Raw genomic sequence first — 16,228 nt, forward strand, 5'->3', positions numbered from 1 at the left:
TTAAAATATTGTTGCAAATGCATGCATAGGTCAGAACATGAATTTTGCATTACCATTGTATTAGTGAATGGTTGCCAGATAATTAATAAATGAAGAGTGGGTTTTTTGCAATTTGCATTGTAGACAGAACAGGAAAAATGAGAAATCCATATCTGAGAATAATTTTCTCTACTTTCTCATGCACCTTACAAGAGAGTTTCTAATGACACAATACTTATTTATTCTTTATCATCTTCTCCAATATTTCATCCCACAACCACAATTTAATGTTAAATTTATATCGGAACTCTCTAGAACGAAGTAAGAAGCAGAACGTTACCAATAAAATGCTATCTTGTCTCCAAGTTTATTCTCGTAAACATTTCTGTCCAAAACATTGTAGCAAATGTTCGTTGTAGCTCCTTTCATCCATTCAATAAAGATTTTCCCTTTGGTAACATCAAAGTTGTACTGTAGGAATGGTCCAGTGTGTTGGTTCCTCCAGTAAAATTCTTTGGCTATCTCACTCCAAAATTCTGTAAAAAAAGTTTTTAAAAAGTTTCAAACACAAGATATTCATAAATACTATCAGATATAGGCATATAAAGACTTACCTTGCAATTTTATGAACACTTACTATGTAGTAAGCAGGCTGGTCTCACTTTTGCTAGATATTGGCTGTATTCTGAAGTTTATATTAATAGTCATTCTTAGCAACAACAAAAAAGATCCACAAGCACGATTTTTTTCATGATGATAGAATTTCATTCACGTGACATTTATTCAGAGGCAAGATAAGAGAATTTGACAAAGAGAGATTAAAATCCTTCTAGCTCATATCCTGATTTCCATAGCAACTAATCCAAGCAGAAAGTTAATATTTTGAATTCAATCATAATTTCCTACTTAACTATATACTATCATTATAATTGAAAATATATACTTCCCAGAAGTTTAATAGAACCTACATTCAAGTATATGTTCATAAATGCACCAATTATATAATCATAGCCAATTATCTTCTTTTTCCCAATTTGAAATATTACAAAAATTGTTTAAATAATTTCCTTTTATTTATCACAATATTAAATGTTACTCACTTTTATAAATAAAAATATTGTGCTCATAAGTTGAGGACTAGCTATACTTTATATACTTAGTTCTGGGATTTGCACTGGCTCTGCAGTGTTTTGCATTCATACTGTAGGGGAGCCAACATAGTACTTGTCAGCAACTCCTTAAAGTAGCCATGCTTTTTCCCACCACTGCCAATAATTCTGCATTCTGTGATTCTATGTCTGGGTCTTTAAACAGTCCAATGCAACTTTTTACTTTCAAATCCAAACTAATGCACAAGTTGACAGTTTAATATCAATAAACATGTTGGCAAAATCATGTTCAGTTCATTCTTAATTGCATGCTTTGTTTTCGGTTCTGTTAATTCTAGTTTTAACATTAATATATTTTGGAGCCTTAACACAATTTTTTCCTTGGTGCTCATCAAACTCCCTGCCCCTTCCTGACTACAAAAATATATTGCTATAATCAAATCAACTGAAAGGTTGACATGCTGAAAATAAAGGATGGTGGTCTTTAAAACCATCTTGATTTCCAAGTATGCCACTGGGCTTCAAATGAATCCCAAAGACATTTTTTGAAATTAAAAAGCAGGACCAGAGGAGCGGGAAAGGTTCAGAGGACCATGGTAGAATGGTCAGGGGAGAAATAGAGTATTTTCTACCCAATGTGTTTATCTACTATTTATTTATTTTTCCTTCATTGAGAAGTGTATGCTAGTAATTTTGCATATTTCTTTTGGTACAATGAGCTAAGTGGTGCGGATGAGTGTTTCACTTGTATCTCTCTGTGGATGCTACCTATTACCTTCTGCATAATGGGTGTTCAATTCACTAAACTTATATTTTACAACTTCTCCTGAAAGCAGAAAAGCCGAATATAACCTCTTCCTTATGTACCAATGGGGGTGTAGAACAGCATATTATGAGTGTATATTTTATGATAAAATAATAAAAAATGTGTTATTTTTTTTAAATATATCTCATACTTAGAAACATAACTTTATAGACCGATAGCTCTTGCAAGTTTCAATGAGTTTCATTTGTGTTCATCTCTTTCTTTGTCCAAAACCATACAAACTGTGAATGGTGCTAAATGAAGCAGCCACTAAACAAGAAGTACCTTTTGCCAAAAAAGGCCTTTATAGACAACATGGTAGAAACACTGTAACAAAATATCTTGGGGGTGGGGTGCTTCCATATATCAGGGGAACTCCTCCACTTAAATCCCACACATCTTAAAAGTTGCCAAGGTTGAGAAACAGTGATCTAGATATTAAAATCTGGCTGCTTGGTTTCTCTGCTAACCTACTGCTAAAAGGTTGGCACCCAATTATAGTCAATATCTTGCTACAAGAGCCAGTTTAGTATGATGATTAAGGCTTCAGGCAGAAAATGGGATATTGTCAATTCTAGTCCCATCTTAGACACAAAGCCTGTTGGGTGTCCTTGAGCCAGTCATTCTCTCTCTCAGACAAGCAATACCAAATCTCTTCCAAAAAAACCTTGCCAAGAAAACTGAAAGAACTTGTCCAAACAGCAACCAGGAATCAAAAACTTACTCAAAGACACCCCCACAAAACTTGCTACATCTAGGAGAATGTTACTAACCCCAGCTAAATATTTGACAGCCTAGAACTGACAATATATAATCTAGGCACAGTTTTGAGCCAAATACTGAAGGACTAATGTGAATAAGTCTTTATTCTGGCAATAGTTATTGTAATATTCAAGATCCACACAGCATGAACTCAGGGTATGACTGAAGTTCTTCCCCCAGTTATGCTGCTCAGCTGGAAGTGTATTGTCATCTTTCACTTGGATGTTACTTCAACATGAAACATCTTCTAACTGCATTATCCCTCTCCTGAAGGTAATGCTAGAACCAGTTTTGTGAATTTAGCACATAAATACACTCATGCTCATTTAGATAAGCAACTGTGTAAGGAAGCAAATGACACATAATTACATATTGTTATAAATTAAGGGAGGGAAGTCTGATGAGATTAGTATTAAGTATTATGTATGGAAAACCTATGTGCAAATATAGAAGCTTCCAAAGTGCTGGTCCTATTTCATAACCTGGTATAACCAATTTCCCAAAACACAATTGTGGATTACAGTACACCCACATCTATTCATGTCTAACTTTGAACTGCTCAACTGCTCTTTGTTTTAGCATAACAATAAGGAGGTTTTTTTAATGGTCCAGGTAAGGTAAGGTGTTTACTTTATAGATCAACAAGTGATTATTTTTCTTCTGTTTGGACAAATAATTAACAGGTCGGCTGGTTGTAACTTCAGAAACTGAACTTGGAGCCAGACAAGGGAAGCACCGTCCCCTCCCTACACACCCCTCCTTGAAACAACCCAGCAAAGTAATTCTAGCAGAGATGCTAGGAAGACACTTGTTGCTCACACACGCGAGAGCAGAGATACCCGCTTCGCAGCCCGGACTGCCCACCTGCCACTAACGGATGGGTTCCGGGGCAGTGATTGGTTCGCCTTCGGGATCCTGATGCATCCGATCAAAAGGATCGGGAACTACCAGTACCCGACCCCTATTATAGGAGGAGCAGGAAGAGGACAGCTATGCGAGCACATGGTAGCAGGAGAGAGGAGAGAAGCTGGATCGTGGCGCCCTTGGGACAGAGGCTTCTTACTTCCAAGCGTCCTTCTCTCGCCCTCCGGCCCCAGCCACGGTCCGCCTCCCATCCCGCCTGCCACGGTCAGGAAGTCAGGCAACCGCGAGCGGCCTGGAAGCTTGCCCCGAAGCTGACAGGGAAAGGCGCGCCAACCTCGCCCACCACGGCCTGGCACTCACCCTGCGGCTCCTCCACCGAGCGGCGGTAAAGCTCGCGGTATTTTTCCAAGGAAGACACATGAGCCTCCAGCGCCAGCTCCGGCGGCGTCCGGTAAAGCCGGACGGCGTGTTCTGCTTTGGGCAGCACCATCCTCCGGGCTCCAAGCAAGAGAAGGAGCGGAACGCGAAGCAGCGAGCGAGTGGCGAGCGCCGAACTAGGAAACACCCCGGCGGAGCTGTCTTTACCAGGCTCCGGCTTCTGGGAGGAGCCGGGGCGGGAGGAAACCCAGTCAAGCTCCGCCCAGGCCTAAGACGGCTGCTGGGTGAATTGGGCCGAGATACGGGGCAGAGCGTCTGTTTGAGCTGGACTGACCCGACCGCCTCTTCTCGCTTACGGCTGCTCTCAAGCACGCCGCGGCCGCCTAGTCTTTTCCCCTAATGGGTGGTGCAGTTGGGTAATATTAAACTCTGGACTACTTAATGGGGTAATGCCTCCGTCCTCTTTACGTCCTCTTTAGGCGGTAACGCCTGTTACTTCACACTTGCTTCACTGAACTCTGATGGCATTTGGCGTTCCTCTTAGTCTTTCTGCTCCACGGAGCCCTGGATTTATGCCCGTGAAGTCCTTGGTCTCAAACCAAGATAAAAAAAAAATCACACTTGAGCTTATCTCGATCCAGTTTACTCAGCCCAATCCTCATTTGCGTTAGAGTCTGATTTGATTTTTTTTCACTGACTCAGGTCATGGTTTGCTATATGGATGCAAAATTAGTAGGTCCTTCTTTTTGAGCTGGAATCTTGACGTTTTTCTCAGTGTTGTTTTTTTTCCCCTCAATCTTGGCAACTTTTAAGACCTGTGAACTTCAATTCCCAGAATCCCCCAGTTACTGTGCTAGCTGGGGAATTCTGGGACTTGCTCATGATAGAAGCATTAAAAAGATAATGTTGGAATCAAAAGGACTGATAAATTGCAATTCCAACAGAGATGAGCCTTTGTACCGTGGTTCTCACACTCTGGAACAGGGGTCGCCAACCTTTTGGACCTCAGGGACCACCAAACTCATAATTTTAAATCCCGTGGACCAGAGACCCTGGGAAAATCCCCAAAAACTTTCTGCAGGAAAATTTCCCACCCCATTTTCCTACCGATCAATCATTCTTTATTTGGGATCACAGGATACCGTCTCCAGCTCCATTCTCAAAGGGAGAGAGAGAGAGACTTTTGGCTTCATGCAAGGAAAGCAGCAGAAGCAGCAGAAGTCTTTCTTTCTCTCCCCCAAATTCCATCAAAAATGAGTCTTTGTGAGACTTGTTCTGGCATAGCCTCTTGGAGCAGGATGCCTTGCAGGGTCCCAAAGACTCATTTCTGGTGGAGTTTGGGGGAGAGAAAGAAAGACTTTTGCTGCTTTCCTTGTGTGCAGCCAAAAGCAGAAGAAGAAAGAAGCAGAAAGAGCAGCCCAGTGGCCAGGCAAGTTGCGTGGGACGAGTGGGCCAAGTTCCCCCCTCCGCCCTTTCTCCCCTCACTACCTCCTATTGTTCACAATACAAGCGATGCAAGCCTTGTGTTCCCCTGGGCCATGTGGGCAACACTGGCGCAGCCTTGTGCTCCCACGCACCCGGGATTAATTGCTTTGGGGGTGACATTTCTCTGCAGACCACCATGTAAATCATGTCACTTACGATAAGGACTGAAACAATACCAGAATGAACATTCTGCAATCTACTTCCTCCTAAATAGATCTAAAATGTTGCATAATTTTAACAGGGTTGTTCTTCATGATGCTAAACTATATATTTTTTTTCCATCACCAAACTACTACATTGATTATTCATTTCAATTACATCCCACCTTCTCTGGATGCACAATGGGGCTTTAATCCCCCAGAATCCTTGGGCTATAAGGAAGTGATTAGCACAAACTCACTCAGTGAGTATATGGTTGGATAGAAACAGACTTTAGATCTCCCTGATTCAAGTATAAGATATTAATCACCATGACTCATTTACAGATCAGGAGCAATAAATAAGCACAGCTCAATGCCAAGCTGGAAAATAGATTGATAACAGTTTTTAAAAAACATGAAACTCCATATTATTCTGCTGAGAAAACAACCCATTTTTACCCCAGGACAATAAATCAATCACCAATGAAAAAAATCAGTCTGAAAAATTGTGATGAGGAAGGAATGCAACAACTAGAAACTTCCTTGTCCTATTTGTGCATAACCATTTTTTCTTGTCCAAAGTTCCAGCTAGAAATACAAATAGGCATTTTTAATGGTAGCTCAAAACAGACTGGAATAGCATAAAAGGAGCTACAAATATTTCTACAATTGAGTTTCACTAGGATAGTATGGGCATAATTAAATTATACATATATGCAAACATGGTAGACCACATGATGTTCCTAAGTCTCATAGCCCTGTAGTTGCTATCTGAAAACTGAACGTGTGAACAGAGTTAATTAGCAAGCATTATATCTCACAGTATCAGGTGATCAGAAAATGATTTAATCTGCCATGGTCCATTCATACATATGAGTCATCATTTGAAGTTGCTGTAATCAAGTACTGTAGTGAACTTTCTTCTATGAAGCTTAAATCAGCTCATACATTTGTCTCAATTTATGATCTTGTTTGGCAGATTTATTCCTTAAATTTAAAACCACAGCATTGGATAAAGGCCAAATGGAAGGTTTTGCTGTTGACATTATGAATAGCAAAACTTTCCATCTGGTCTTTATCTAAGCACAGGATACAGGGGAGAGGATGGGAGATCAGCAACATGGTGTTGAACTCTATTTTCAACCTGGTGGCCCCAATACTGGATCCTAATGATCTGTATCATTTATTATCAAGATCTAGTTCGGTGAAAGTAGTGATGTTGCCTTTGGGAGATCTTTCTTTGCAAGGTTTTGGATCATAGACTTAAAGTCAGAAGGGCAAATGGTACTGATCTTAAGGGAAATTTTGTTATCAGGGACATTACTTTTAAGGTGGCAGGATCTGAATATCTCTTGTGTTAAGTTCGCTTTAGGAACAAGTAGAATATCTAGTGTACCAACAGCCCTGCTACACATTTGTATCCCTCTTGAGGCTTGCTGAACTTATCTTGGACTCTTTATTATTTATTCAGTTTGTATGGCCACCTACTCACCAGCTAATTTCCAGATGGTGATAGAGTCTATGGAGATCAGTCAGAGAAAGCTAAAGTGTTCACAGCCTTTTTGGCAACATCTCTGACTTAGCACACCCTGCTAGTCATATGTTAGACTAGAGGTCTTCAAACTTGGCGACTTTAAGACTTGTGGACGTCAACTCCAGAATTCTGGGAGTTGAAGTCCACAAGTCTTAAAGTTGCCAGGTTTGGGGACTCCTGTGTTAGACCCTGTGTTTGTCTTAGATAAACATAGGGATGTTATATCTATTGTAGCTGTATCCTGATCCAGTTAAGAACTGCAGTCCAAGGCCTTTATAAGCTGAGGTGGTATTTAGCAGGTTCTGACCAGTTCTGGAGAACCGACAGTGGGAACTTTGAGTAGTTCAGAGAGCCAGCAAATACTTCCTCTGACTGAAGATTTTACAGTATCCTTCCCCTGCCATGCCCACCAAGCCACGCCCATAGAACCAGTAGTAAAAATAATAATAATCACACCACTGGGAATGGTATGAAGGTAGCATTAGGTGCTGCAGTGGATGACTTGTATTGGGAACTAAATGAGGTTAGTCTACCTCTCTTGATCCTATCAAATATCTTGGTAGCTTTAGAGACAATGGACTGTGTTATCTTTCTAGGTTGCCCACGTCCATTGAAGATTCAGAGGTACTGTTCTGTAGTTGCTCCATTCTTACTGCACAGTATTGGGCAATTCTAATAGGAAAGGAAAGGTTTCCCCATCAGCTATTCCTTTTTGGGGTGCCATGGTGATCAGTCCTTTCCCCTTTACTGTTTCCTATGTATATGAAATACCTAGGAGACATTGTCCAGTCATTAAAGGTGAGATACCATCAACAGGCTGATACTGAACATTATATTGCCATCACAAACCCAACTGGAGATGCTACCCAGTCTTGTCCTATCCTCTAGTGGCTGTTAGGAGTTGGACAAAACATGCACAGACTGAACCAAAGAAAGAATGCTGTGTGCACACCTTCTCTATTAGTGTCACTGTTGCTCTCAGAAGGATGGCATTGCCCTTTAGGGAGCGGGTCTATGATTTGAAATCCTGTGCGCTGATCTATGATAAACTCTGTCATCTCAATTGCTTTATAATATTTTAAAATTTTGGTAAGCTATTTCATCAACATTGCTTATTTGGGAGGATATAAACTGAATAATTATATATTTTTAAATTTTCAAATGGAAATACCTTGATTTTCTGTGATAGGCAGTCTTCAGAGTCTTTAGTATTGATGTGAAAACTGCTGCTTGTTGCTTCACTGATCTTTTTACTTCTGCAAAACCTGCACTAATAACTGTCATTTAATATGTTGGAGAGTAGCAAATGCTACTTAAAGATGACTTGAATATTTAACAGGAGCAGGACATCTCCCTAGACCCCAATCTGCCTATGAGATGCTTGTAAGAACCTCTACAAACTGCAACATGTTATGAAGAAATACACTACTTTGATCCCAAATACTATAGGGAAAGCAGCATGCATGAGTAAATGAAAAATATCCAAGGACGAGGAAGGAATTCAGGCTGATATTAGCAATGCTTGGCACGCTGGGTAGTTCTGAGCTATTGAAAGACCAAGCTGAGCCTCTTAGAGATGGTATCAACTTACCATTGGGATAGTGAAGATAAAAGGACACTGCCAAGGTTAGTTAAATGTAACTCTTGTATTCTCTCCCTTCTAGTTAATTTCCACTCTTTCTCTTTTGCAGAAAAGCATTTGAGAAAACATCTTGTGATCTTCACTTGGTAAACATCCATAGAAAGAAATCCTGAGCATTGGGGCTCTAAAATACATTCAGTGGGTATAGTCGTAGAGTGGCTACCGTGGAAGCAGAGTGACTCACAAAAAAGGTGTGCACAAAGATAATGTTTCTGTGCAAAGAGTCAGGCTGATTCAGCCACAAATATGTTCTGCTGCCCTCTGATGGAGCAACAACAATGATTAATTAGCAGTTAGATTAATACAAACCCTGGAAACTCTCCTAGAATGAAACCCACTTTAGTTCAGACTTATCCTGCACTATTTAGATATGGCTGAAATTTAAAGAAGAATGCAAAAGAAAGTAATTTTGTTGGGTGCATGCTATGCATCCATAATATAAACCTGAATTACGCATTAAATCTCAAGTGTGGCAATGACCCCAGCTTGCCTTCCTCAGCTGCTTCCAGATATGCTAGGTGACTGGTCCCTGAAGTTCTACTTAGTAGGGCCTCTCCCAATGGAAGGCATCTTGGAGGTCTTCTCAAATGGGAAACCAGATACAATTTCAGACAAATGCCTCCAGAGACCACCAGTTTGAAGAAACTGGAATAAAATTACTTCACTTCTCCTGCAGTCACACTCTCCCTTAGCTACATTGTCTCTCCAAAGCAATAATTGTGACGTCTCTGCATGCCCACTGTACATTCTCTGACAAATCAGGTATGATTGTCCAATCATATTTTGCTGAAGCAACAATAATGAGCCAGCAGTGAGCAGCAGCAGCCAAAAAAGCTAATGCAATCCTAAATTGCATTAACAGAGGGATACAATCGAGATCAAGGGAGGTACTAATACCACTCTATAAAGCCTTAATAAGACCATAGAGTACTGCATCCAGTTTTGTTTACCACATTACAAAAAAGATGTTGAGACCCTAGAAAAAGTGCAGAGAAGAGCAACCAGGATGATTAGGGGACTGGAGGCTAAAACATACAACAAACGGTTGCAGGAACTGGGCTTGGCTAGTCTAGTGAAGAGAAGGACCAGGGGAGATATGATAGCAGTCTTCCAATATTTGAGGGGTTGCCACAGAGAGGAAAAGGTCAAGCTATTTTCTAAAGTGCCTGCAGGCCAGACAAGGAATAATGCATGGAAACTGAACAAGGAGAGATTTAACCTGGAAACAAGGAGAAACTTTCTGACAGTGAGAACAATCAACCAATGGAACAGCTTGTCCTCAGAAGTTGTGGGAGTGCCATCACTTGAGACTTTCAAGAAGAGATTGGACTGCCATTTGTCAGAAATGGTGTAGGGTTTCCCGCTTGGGCGGGGGGGGGGTGGGGTTGTACTAGATGACCTACAACACTGATTAACTGTTATCTGTTAATAGCTGGATTTGGGAAAACCTGAACAAAGGAAAGAATGTTCTCAGCATAAATGGGAGATTTTTATGGGACGCTTCCATTTTTTAAAATAATTTTGTCTCCCTAAAGTCTAAAAATGGTCAAATGTTTAAAAAGACATTTTAAAAGCAAAATGATAACTATCCATTCCCCCTGGATAGGTTTTTCATTTTTAAGATAGAAATTTAGATGCAGAACAAATGTTGCCGAAAGCAAATGTGCTGTCTTTGGTAATGGTAAGGTAATGGTATGTCTGTGCCTCCTCACTGCAAGAATGGATATTAATATAAACAAGGTGTTTTCCATGAGGTCACATGTAGATTACAATGTCTTTACAATTCTCCACAGTATTTAGCCAAACCTTCGGAAAACCAAAACACAAAGCAATCTTGGGCACCAGGGGGCAGCATAGAGCTAGAGATCAGGTTTGTATGTAGCCCTTTTCAAATGGATGTCTTTTTAAAAAAAAGATGAAAACACAATTGGCCTTTTTATCTGTCAGTATTTACATGTATATTTTTTATTTCCATCCAAGCCTTGTCTCAAGTCAGACCTCTAATATTTCCCTTTAGTGAAGAAACTTTCAAGATATATTAAACTGGTGAATTAGTTAAAAACAAATTATGTTAAGATAATCCTGTGGAGTGTGGTTTCTTAGGATATTGCAGCAGATGTGCACAGGGCTGCAGATTGCAGCTGTTCAATTCTTTGTCAGTGTCTTTACTATGAAGAATAAACATAGTCACTGTAAGTCAAAATACCCACTTCTAAATGCAGACAGATTTTTAGTTGGTTGCAAAATTATACCCTAACTATTCAAGCAACCGAAATGCCCATCAACCTAACAGGAAGATCAAAAAAACAGCTGCCCAAGGAAATAGCTATCTCCCTTGCCACCAAGTCATAGCATCTGGATTGGTTACTCCTTTCTGCCCTTTTCTGGATTATACTGTAGCAGAGTTGGAAGTTAAAACCTACCCCTCTCCTAGAGAAATGAAATATTTTAGGATATATTAAAAAGGCAGAATATTTCCCCTAAAAGATAAGTAGAAGCTCAGAGAGGCAGAAACTCAGCACACCATCCCCGCATCTTTATTAAAGGGCCATTAAGCCCTGGGTCAGTCTATTCTACATAACAAAGATCTACCTCCTTCAGGCAGAGCCATAATAGGAATTGCCCAAAGCTCTTTCATTACATCATCACCCAGCAAGAGTCAACCAAGCCTGGGACTCAAAAGACAACCTACAAAGTCACCCCTGCATGGCCCCATGGGAGTCTGATAACCAATCAGAACACAAGCTCAAATTCAAAGCCCAACAGAGGGCATAGAACCCAGGCACTCTCAGCATCTCTCCTTTTTTTCCGCCCAGGAGCTCCAAGGCATGTGATCCTGTTCATCAATAAACCTTCTTTCCAAGCAACTTCCATGATTCCAGGGTCTTTTCCCCCACTTGGAACTGAACCCAGAAGGATATTTTTTCCAACAGCAGAATCCGTCCTCCTACTGCCTGTAGATTTATCCTTTTTGTGGGTGTTGGTTTTACATCAAGGGCACATTTCAAGCTTTATTTTGTTTCTGTACTTTCTCGCATTTGAAACCCCCAGAGTTCAGTAGCAAGAATTATCAAACAAGGAAGTAAATTGCCAAATCATACTTCTATACAAGGCTTGTGGCTCTTTATTTTGTCCTTGTGGATTCTCAACACGTATTCTTCGTCTTAGGGGGACCACTTTTTTTCCTTTTACCCAATTGCCTTGGAGGTTTATTTTGTTTTTCAGATTAAAATCATGCTGCAAAGAAGTCATTTGTAACCCTTGGGCATGATGGAAGAGACCAAGGAACAGGGAGACATCGGCCCTGCGGCTCCCTTGGCTTTCTTTTCACCTCTCCAGTGTGGCACTATTATCTCAGGCTGGCCTGGGTTCTTCCGAGGTTTGGCCTCTGTTACTTGCTTCCCATTCACAAGGCTTTTCAATTCGGTTCCTTTCCTCATTTGTTTCACTACAGTTGAACTGAAAACAATCATCACAATCTCCATGGAAACAGATTTAGTGGCTCCTATGGAAACAGACGTGAAGGAAGCACCCCTGCAGAGTTGCAGCTTTTGGAATAACTCCCACCCACAGTGTAGACAACAACTCTGAATGAATTGATGAACTGCTGTGATACCAGATACTACTAATAAGCAATATAAGATGACCGGTTTATTTAAGGGTGTTACAGTCCGACAACTGTTGCGGATGGATATCCTGGCTGTACATTTTGCATGGCTGTATCTGAAAAGGGCCATTTCATATAAGGGCTAGAAATATTGGCTTAGTGTCATTATCCAAATCTCCATCTTCCTTATGTTATACAGTACCTCCTTATACTGCATCCTAGATTTCCACTTTGGAGGAATGCTCTGAGCATTCTGTATTCTTAGCATCCTTTCATCGTTATCCATCTCATGTCTCTGTCTTAAAAGGCAGAGAAGGCCATTTCTGCTTGTGCAAATCTATATTCTTTTTCAGGATATGGTTATAAGTGAAATGGTATATTTAATCAGTTCTGAATAGTAGTTAGTATAAATTAACTAACGAATAGCACATTGATAAGAATGTTCACATGAAATGAAAATAAATATATTTAATTTTGGAATGCTTTCAGTGTTACAATATTCATTACACACAGAGAAGAGACACCTTTTGGATGATAGAATTATAATTTTAACATTTTTTTTAGAGGGCAAGGAATGAAATTGCCATGATGGGGACCTAATTATGGATATTGAGGGATAAATCAATACGTTCCTAGTTCTGGGTGATTGCATTTCTGCTAGCATACACCTGCTCTACTTGTCTTAAGCTGATCCAGAACAGAACACACCAATTTATTTTATTTCCTGCTGGAACTCAATAAAAAAAGCTACATTGCCCACACTAAATTATTGCTACCAAAGATTACTATCACAGCCTCGGGGAACCAGAGAAAGGGATCAAGGGGGAGCAGCATGTTGCCCATAAGGTAAGAGTGGCTCATTCAACTCTTGCGTAATATAGAATATAACTTAGCACTGCCTTGTCTTCCAGATCCATTTGTACTGTATTCCATCAGTGGTCATGTTCTTTCTTCAGCTCTTTTGGGCTCTTGGGGTGGAAAAGGATAGTATTGGAGGCTATCCAGAAGGGTCACTGCTATATTGTCAGCTGGGCAATTGTGACTTAATCTTCTGTTGAACCATGGACCTTAGCAGAGGCCAGGCTGTTGACTAAAAGCCAAAATATACAATAAGCATGTACCCAACAAATTGTAGATGGTCCTTCTCCCGGTATGATATAGTCTAGCCTGGCTTCTGGAATCCTGCTCCAACAATGTGATGACATTTTGAATTGTTGTAGTCAACAGGTTTAGAGGACATGGGCTCATGAAAGATATCACAGTCATTTTCTTCATAACAATTTTATAGCTATGTGTTATGACTATTAAAGAAATGAATCATATTTCAGACAAGATCTGGAACTGGTAGATTGTTCCATGTTGAATAGAGTAGGTGGTTTTGAGGCAACAATGACTCCAAAGTGGAGCAAATGCTCTTCTGAAATATTTCCTGTTAGTACCATTTGTTATGTTATGCATAAAGTAAAGCTCTTGCAATGCTAATGGTGATTTGCACCCTCAAATTAAACTATCATTGGCATGACTGTTCGGATAATGTTTGGGGATTTGAAATTAGTCAATGGGCGAGGTGAAGTGCACAGGCCAGTGGTGGGATTCAAAATTTTTTTACTATTGGTTCTGTGGGCGTGGCTTGGTGAGTGTAGCAGGGGACAAATACTGCAAAATTTCCATTCCCACCCCACACCAGGGGAAGGATACTGCAAAATCCCCATTGCCTCCCCACCCCACTAACCTGATTTCCAGCTCCATTCTCCCATACAGGGCAACAAAAGAAGACCCATCTGATCAGCTGGGACTCGGGAGCCAGAGAATAGATGGGGTGGGGCCCGTCAGAGGTGTATATTGAACTACTCAACATTTCCACTACTAGTTCTCCAAACTATTCAAAATTTCTGCTACCGATTCTCCAGAACTAGTCGGAACCTACTGAATACCACCTCTGGCATAAGCAGTTAGCTAAATGGGATTGTGTTTAGGAAAAATGCAAAAGCTGGGAGAAGAATGCATTTTCTGGGAAGAAAGTTTCTTTGGAAGCCTCTCAAAACTAAACCCTGCACTAGGGGGAGAATAGTTACATGCCAGAGACTGGTACACAGTATGTTTCAGAAATATCTAGACAGTTTAGAAAGTAGACAAAAATAAACAAGATGAATTTTAAGAGAGATAAGGGTAAAGTCCTGTAATCTGACAAGCAAAATAAAAGACTCATGTAGAAGGAGGTAACCCGGGCTGCAAAAACACATTCTATTCTGCCTTGGTTATTATAATTCAAAAAGCACAGTGACAAATTAGAGAGAATTTAGAAGAAGGGTACCAAAATGGTGTGGAGTTTTGAAAACCAAGGTTTATGATAAACATAAGATGCACCAGCAGCCAAAAAAGCTAGCACAATCCTTGGTTGTATAAACAGAGCTATAGAATCAAAATCATGTGAAGTATTAGTACGCTTTATAAAGCCTTAGTAAGACCATACCTAGAATACTGCATCCAGTTTTGGTAACCACATTACAAAAAGTTGCTGAGACTTTGGAAAAATATAAAAAAGAGCAACTAAGATGACCTGGAGACCAAAACATATGAATAACAGTTGCAGGAATTAGGTATGGCCAGTCTAGAGAGAAAAAAGGATTAGGGGTGTGATGATAGCAGTATTCCAGTATTTGAGGGGCTGCCACAAAGAGCGGGACAACTTATTTTCTAAAGCACCAGAAGGCAAGACAAGAAACAATGGATGGAAACTAATCAAGGAGAGAAGCAACCTGGAATTAAGGAGAAACTTCATAACAGTGAGGACAACTAACCAGTGGAACAGAAGTTGCCTTCAGATGTTGTGGGTGCTTCATCACTGGAGGTTTTTAAGGAAAGACTGGATAGCTAGCTACCTATCTGAAATGTTATAGGGTCTCCTGCTTGAGCTGAGCTAGAAGACTCCCAAAGTCCCTTCCAGCTTTATTCTGATAGATCTTGTTGATTAGGTTTGCCCTTGGTTGTTGGTTATTTTATACTGTATAATTTTTTAATTTGATGTTAGCCACCTAGAGTCACTACAGCGAGATGGGCAGCCATATAAATCAAATGAATTAATAAATTAACAATGTTAAATAATATAAATATATTTAACCTACAGAAAATGTATTTGAGATGACATATAACAGTGTACAAATAGCGGAATGACTGTCACTTAGAAAAGTGAATGGATTAGGCTTCTGTTATCTTGGAGGGTAGAACTAGAACCATTGGATTGAAAAGTAGCAGGGAGGTCACTTCAAGGGGATTTTCTGATGGTAAGAGCTGTCTTCCAGTGGAAGAAGTTGCTATGTTTCCCTTCATTGGAGGTCTTCAAAGTGAAGTTGGATAGCATCTGTCGAAAGCACTTTAACAAATCCTACACTGAGCAGGATGTTGCACTAGAATTTTTAAAAAGTTATAGCATTATTTTTAACTAAACAATCTTTAATCTTATGGGAAAAAGGAAAAAAGGAGAAACTAAACATACAAAGAGACATAGTTTCATGTAGTGGTTAAGGCATCAGGCTAGAAAACAGAAGAACATGCCTTCTAGTTTTGCCTTAGGCATGAAACCAACTGGGTGAATGTTGGACTCTCACAGTCTTAGGAAAGAGACAATAGCAAACTACTTCCAAAAACTTTTTCAAGAAAACTTCAGGGACGAGTCCAGGCAATCACCAGGAGTCAAAAGCAGTCTCAAGAGCACCCTCCTTCAAAACCTGTTAAGAAAAAAAAAGGGGGGGGGATCTATTTATTAGTAGTTACCAACTTATAATAAATTCACTACTATAGTAAAGTAGGACATTGCACTAATGACCTTTGAGATCACTTCCAACTCTACTATTTTTTGTTGCAAGAAGAACTAGAAGTCTTAATTCAGGAGAGCATGCCGTACATGATTTAACAGGCATTAC

General features: G+C 40.1%; 1 protein-coding gene across 2 annotated transcripts in view; it reads right to left on the reverse strand.

The window, feature by feature from the left end:
• The window catches only part of ACSS2 (acyl-CoA synthetase short chain family member 2), a 53,386-nt gene extending 49,257 nt beyond the window's left edge, over positions 1 to 4,129 (reverse strand). Inside the window, exons 1-2 of one of the 2 annotated variants that reach the window (XM_026697660.2) lie at positions 3,880 to 4,129; positions 320 to 515 (exon numbers count right to left, since the gene is read on the reverse strand). In XM_026697660.2, the coding sequence (XP_026553445.1) occupies positions 320 to 515; positions 3,880 to 4,009 (326 nt within the window). In that variant the 5' untranslated portion in view covers positions 4,010 to 4,129. The remainder of the gene's footprint in view (positions 1 to 319; positions 516 to 3,879) is intronic. The other variant, XM_026697662.2, reaches the window with a different exon arrangement.
• Positions 4,130 to 16,228: the final 12,099 nt, after the last annotated feature.

This window comes from Pseudonaja textilis, chromosome 3 (assembly GCF_049901715.1).
Source record: "Pseudonaja textilis isolate UNSWEBS1 chromosome 3, rPseTex1.2, whole genome shotgun sequence".
Taxonomy (NCBI): Eukaryota; Metazoa; Chordata; class Lepidosauria; order Squamata; family Elapidae; genus Pseudonaja; species Pseudonaja textilis.